This window comes from Priapulus caudatus, unplaced genomic scaffold (assembly GCF_000485595.1).
Source record: "Priapulus caudatus unplaced genomic scaffold, Priapulus_caudatus-5.0.1 Scaffold199, whole genome shotgun sequence".
Lineage (NCBI taxonomy): Eukaryota > Metazoa > Priapulida > Priapulimorpha > Priapulimorphida > Priapulidae > Priapulus > Priapulus caudatus.
In genome coordinates this window covers 339372-346164 of record NW_014577260.1, presented here as the reverse complement: position 1 = coordinate 346164, position 6793 = coordinate 339372, and the positions used below count along the sequence as shown (strand labels likewise).

At 47.2% G+C, this 6793-nt stretch overlaps 1 protein-coding gene across 1 annotated transcript in view; it reads right to left on the bottom strand.

The window, feature by feature from the left end:
• LOC106807182 (zinc finger protein 385B-like) overlaps positions 1 to 6793 on the bottom strand; it is a 56280-nt gene that overhangs the window by 41609 nt on the left and 7878 nt on the right. The window contains exon 2 of the mRNA XM_014809456.1: positions 5061 to 5227. Coding sequence (XP_014664942.1) covers positions 5061 to 5227 — 167 coding nt within the window. The remainder of the gene's footprint in view (positions 1 to 5060; positions 5228 to 6793) is intronic.

Sequence of the window (6793 nt, the reverse complement as noted above, 5' to 3'; positions counted from 1 at the left end):
ACGTAACGGTAACGGTAAACGTAACGGTAACCGTAGAACGACGTAGAACGTACGAGAGTAGAGAGTACGAGAGAGAGAGACGAGACGTAGAGTAGAGAGAGAGAGAAAGAGAGAGAGAGAGGTTTGGACGAGTTAGTCCGTATCATTGTAACATAATTGCATGGACAGAATTCCAGTCAAGACAAATGACAGTAAGCCAATGACGTAGTCGTGATATAAGACAATATCGTATACGTTCTGTGTATAAATTAGTCTATTATTACAGGTTTAGCGTACCAATATATCAACTGTTACCGCTTAAGTAAGTGTCAGTAATTGCACGGAATTGATTAATTGTTTCATGATCGACAAGAATCACGCACAGATGTCAAGTGCAGCCTAACCATTTGTCAACTGCCTATCAGGGGCCACAGCAACGCCATCTATGCTATCCTTACTGACCTTCACTCTGCTTAGGATATTGTGCTCTATCCGAGGTCACCTTCCAAAGACGTCTGAAGGTCAACCATTATTGGCTTCCTTAATGCCGCAACACGCCTTTTCTCTCTCAGTGAAGAGAGTAACCTCCGCGAACAGAGCGAGCAACCGACTGTCGGTCACATAAAGGCACTGCTGGCGAAACGCAACACTATAGTGGCAAAAATCCACGGAGGATTACACCAGAATAACCGCAGGCTGAGAATAACCAGGCAGTGCGGCAGGCCACCAAAGCCCCTCTACCGCAGGCCGGCACTAGGTCGCCAGCGATGTTGTGTGTGTGTGTGTGTGTGTGTGTGTGTGTGTGTGTGTGTGTGTGTGTGTGTGTGTGTGCATGTGTGCGTGTGTGCGTATGCGTGGGGGTGCGTGTGAGTGTCCATCCATGTATGCACGCATTCGTGCACTAGCGTGTATGGGCGCGTGCGCGCGTGGTGTGAGGGGGAAGGAGGTAGCTAGCTGCCTGCCAGACTGCAAGAGTAACGGGTGGCCGCAATATCTCGCACATTACACGCGCTCGCTCCCGTGGTCTATTAATGCAATCTTGGCGGGCGCGAAATCGGGCACTGCACACTCCAGCGATCGGCTAATCCGTGCTTTACAGAAGATTGGCATGGAAAATATGATGAAAGCCGTGAGTCGTGTGAAGTTGGCCGCTCTGCAATGACACAACACTGGACGCATGTCGCCGTCGCGAGAGACGCGAGAAATCGCCATTCGTGCGCGCATGAGGTGACCTTCAGTTTCGCAGCGTTAATGCCATTAAATTCCCTCGGCTGACGGCTGCGGTTTTTTGTGAAGAGTTGCGAAGCACGTCGCATTCGGCATTGCTACTTTCGCACCGTGTAAACGTTCGTAACGCGTACACTACAGTTCGAGGACAGTAGAATGTCGGGCAGAATTCTATAAATACCTCTCGCGCTCTCTCTACGCGCGGACACGCGCGCACGCACACGCGTCCACACGCGTACGCACGCACGCACGCACGCACGCAAGGCACACCTGTGTTGTCATTAACACTTAATGCTGTCGTTAAAACTACACGACTTTCTTAATCCTTTCTCTCTTTGTCCCGCTCATTTGTCATTCTTTTCTGAGAAATCTAGCGCGTGCAGCAAGCCCGAAAAGTTAGAATGACCGCTTTACTCCTCAACGCACGCCGCTCGCCGTTATAACAATGCTGCAGGACCGATACGTCAAGCGCACAGCATCACGTCTGTAGTTTCGCAGATTCACGCGCCTGCCGGTGCCGCGCATGCGCAGCCGCATTGACGACGCGCGTACGTCCGATGTGACACACTGTGTGTGTGTGTGTGTGTGTGTGTGTGGTTGTGGTTAGTACCTGTTGTGCACCTCGTTCGTGTGCGGTGTGTTGTGTCTGCTGCGTAGTTGGTGCGTGTTGTGTATGGCAAAATCTCGTTCCCGTGTTGCGCCTGCGCGCCTTGCGCGCGCGCGCGTGTGTGTGTGTTGTGTTGTGTGTGTACCTGTGTGTGTGTGTGTTGTGCTGTATAGGTGTGTGTGTGTGTGTGTGTGTGTGTGTCGCTGGTCGTGTGTGTGTGTGGTGTGTGGTCGTTCGTGTCGTATGTGTGTCCGTGTGTGTGTGTGTGTGTGTGTGTGTGTGACACTGTGTGTGTGTGTGTTGTATGTCTGCTGTGACATAGATTAGCGTGCGGTGTCTGCTCCCCAGGCGAAGCTTAGATTCATTAAAGATCGCCTTACGCCCTATTTAGCGAGCATTACTCACGCCCCACCAGATCACACACGGGCCGAAAGTCCCATCCGCCCTGGAGAGAAGCAACTCTTCTAAACGCCTAGCGCGATGAAGCGATTATTCGTTTGATGATCCCACATTTTTGTTTGAATTTCCGTTGTGAACAGAATTTTAGTAACAATCAAAGTTTGGTTCAATTATAGTGTTCCGTTTTATCTTTCCTTGTGAAATTCATGTATCATAAGCACCACGTAGCTCACCATTCTATCAATGAATTTCACAACGCATCAAGCAGAGATCTGCCAATCATTATCAACGACAAACTGAGACATCCAAGTTGTCTTTCCACACTAATTTGAGAAAACGGCCGTGGGTACGAGTTATATTCGAACGTGTTTTGTGTTTCGTCGCAGTAATTTTTTACGTTAAAAATGTCACGACGAAGCAGCAGCATACTTTACACATATCTTTGTCAGTTGTGGCTAAAATTGGGCCTGCATTACATTTCACTAGTCATTACATTTTTTACGGGGTGACGCGTGGCGATGAGATAATCTGACGCACGACAACGTGTCGAGTAATTGATGGCTTCGAATTATAATAAGCGTAATGCATTATTAATGAGAATTATTGAGGAGACTACAAACGTCTCGTAAGGTGAAAGATGCTGCACCGAGAAATTTTTAAGATCGGAGGAGGAATAATCGGGGGGCACGTAATTCCTGGACGCACTGGTGCAGTTATACAGGCTATTGTGGTAATACACGCGCACGCATACACGCACTCACGCACACACACACAAACAGACACACACACACATGCACACACACACACACACAACACACACACAAACACACACACACACACACGACACAACACAACGACATAAACACACACACTACACACCACACAAACACTACACACACACACACACACACACAAACACACACACACACACACACACACACCACACACGTTAACGCACGACCGCACGCACACTACGCTTACGCACGCATGATAAGCACAATTGTACATATATATATATATAATTACAAGAGCTGTATTAAGAAGGCTTCTTAATACGCCTTCTATAATACGCTATTGAGTATATATATTATATGAATATATATATATATATATATATATATATATATATATATATAGAGAGAGAGAGAGAGAGAGAGAGAGAGAGAGAGAGAGAGAGATCTCTAACCCCTCTCTCTATCTACCTTTCGTTCCCTCCCTCTTTCACCCCCTCTCGGCCCCTCACTCGCTTGCTCTTTATGTCTTACTTGCCGGCCAGACTGTAACAAGCCCAGACGTAGTATCCGCCCAGACTGATTCTTCGCCTTCATCAATAGGTGATTTGCACGCACGAGGCCATTTCACTTCAACAAGCTCTTTGTACGTTTTACTGTTAGTCTGCCCCACCCACTTCGTAAAAACGCCGCTGGCATAGACCGGAGCAGAGCTCGTAGACAGTAAATCGAATACGCGACGACAGAGGGCGCCTCTAACGCGAGCAAATATAAACAGCGCCGCCGGAGAGTGAGCGACGCCGTAATTCCATATATAGAAGCCATCACGACGGGCGACAGACGGTTACTTCTCCTCGCTCTTGTCCCCAGCTCTCCAGTGGCGTGCGTTCTCAATCATATTCAATCGTAACTCGTACATTAAATCGCGGTGAAAACGCAATAGCGGTGCGCATTTCCGCGCAGTCTGCACTCGTCGTTGGAATGACCCTTTATGAGTAAGTCGCTGGCGTTTTCCCTCGGGCGCCGAGTGTTTTTTCTTGAAAAGATGCTGTCATGACTTCATTGTAATTGCGCATGACCGCGCGGTCATAAACCCCACGTAACCGGATACCAGCAAGTGAGAGCACAGGCATGTGGGCCGCTTCGATAATAAAATGATTGTAAATAAAAACAAAATGGGTTTACTACCAACGTCTTATGATGTTTATCTACACGCTCTATCGCCTAATAATTCCACGTGAATAGGGTTCAAACACTTCTTTGCAATACACAATCCCACCACACGCACGGCACTGTGCACAAACTCACGGAAAGAAAGATAGTTTGTGCTCCTCTTCTTTCTTTGAGTGAGTTTGTGCACAGTTACGTGCGCGCGGTGCGACTGCGTGTTCCACAGAGAAGCAGTTGACCGACATTTACGTGGAATTATTAGTTGATAGAAAATGCATAAACATTGAGACTTTGGTAGTGACTGATGACATTTTATGACTGAAACGGCCAACGTGCCAGTGGATCAGAGCGGGGTAGGAGCGCAACGTCCTGTTAATAGCTTGCCCAGGCTACTAGCGAGAGGTTTCAGTCACCGTCGCACGAGGTGATTTTAATCGAACACGTGCACACGAGCGCGTGTGTGATCGCCTCATCGCGTTTACTGCATTACGCTACCGTCATTAATGATCCGATGCATCGCTAGACAGGGCTGCGAGTGTAGACGTGGCGCCAGAGCTCATACGGTGGGTGACCACATGCAGCTATAAAAGTCGTTCGCCGGATAGGCGCGAGTTCGTGATAGGAAATTAAAAGAAGCTACGCGTCAAGATTTACTGCTAATTAAATAATACACAATAATACCGAGAGAAAATCACCCTTTCACCTTCAAGAAGATGAAGTGATGAACACCTTCAACTGATGCCCTGGGTCAGAGCGGACGGGGCTACAACGACATCGCGATTCATGATCATAGATAGGCTAAGCAAACACGAAACGAAAGAGAGCGTAATGCAGTAATGCATGAAATGTAGTAAAAAAGGGTAATGTAAGGGTCAAGTATAAAAAAGGTGAAAAACAGGAGAGAAAAAAGTAATAAAAAAGTAATAGCAAAAAGGAAGTCGCCTCACCTTGGCTGTCTCCAGTAGCGTTGATCAGCTTTTTCTGCCGTCTGCGATGTCGCTTGCCGTTACAGTGAGCAATAGCCTGCTTGCACGAGTTCAGCTCCGAGTTACAGATGCAGCAGAAGTGGTAGAAGGACGGTCGCTGTGCGGGACTAGGGAATCCTGGTATCTTTCTAAAAGACAATGAATATACGGACACGTTAGAGACACACATAAAGCCAACGTCTGAAGTGAACACATCATATCAGGAGTGTATAATATAGTCAGGAGTGAATAATAATAAATAGATCTAGATATTAGATAATAGATAATAGATTCAATAGTGTTCAATATATTATTATTCACTCCTGATATAGTGTAAATTATGACACTCATGATCATACGAATGTGTAGGTCTGCGTAACACATCATATAGACAGCACCGATGTCAGACAGATGACAAATATACATGACAAGATACGCATTAATCATTTATCATGATCATTATCATGATGAGCAATGGCAACAACACAATCCACACACATTTCCCAGCATTTCGTCTAGTCCATAATGACGCCAACCGCTCAGCTATAACCAATAACTCGCGATGTTAGTTCCATAGTAAATGTAAATGCTCTCTTTCAAACTCAAATTCAAGCTTCGTTGTCTCTCCAAGTAACGCAACATTTATCCCTACAAGCCAACCATGGCATATCACGTTTGTATATATAAGGAATAACGTGTGCGCTTAGGAATAAGTGATATTCGATAACATATAGTATTCATAGACTTGATTGCCACGCGTGTAAATTACGTATGTGCTTACCACAAGTTCGTACAAATGTAAGACACAGCATGGCTTTTCATTTTTATACTAGTTCCGACCTTGTCACCAATCGCACATCTTCGCTGTTAGAACTACCCCTGCTAGCTTCAATCCCATTTTCGACATAACCCATTGCGAGCTAGACTGAGATACTAGTGCAAATTGGATTGTTCCGAAGAGCCCGTCGAACATTGTTGCAAAGCTGGTGAATTCAGGTTGCACGCGGGAAATCTCACTGAACCGAGGATTATCAGGTTTTTATTTAGCACTTTGAAGCGATAGTCTCAGCCGAGAAAACCTGCCAAGTGGCTGTTATCCAGAGCTCCCAACCCATAAACACTGATAACCCATATATGTGGGTAGAGTGCTGCGCGTCGTCCTACAATAACAATGGCCCCGCGAACGCATTGCGTACGAGGTGCGACACACGTATAACACGGTTGCAATTGTCAGTGCGCGATGCAACCGTAACACGAGTAGCATCGCGGTCGTGTGTGAACCCATAAAAACGCGAACAACAGCGGGAGAGAAAGAGAAGAGCACGCGCGTGAGAGAGAGAGAGAGAGAGAGAGAGAGAGAGAGATGGAACGAGCGAGCGAGAGAGACGGAGAGAGAGCGAACGAGAGAGAGAGAGAGAGAGAGAGAGATGGAACGAGCGAGCGAGAGAGACGGAGAGAGAGCGAACGAGAGAGAAAACGAGGCAGCAGGTGTGAGAGAGCGAGAGAGCGCGCGCGAGAGAGAGAGAGAAAACGAGCCAGCAAAAGAGAGAGAGAGAGAGAGAGAGAGAGAGAGAGAACGAGAGAGCGAGAGAGACGGAGAGAGAGCGAACGAGAGAGAAAACGAGGTAGCAGGTGTGAGAGAGCGAGAGAGAGCGCGCGAGAGAGAGAGAGAAAAAGAGAGAGCGAGAGAGCGAGAGAGCGAGAGAACGAGCGAG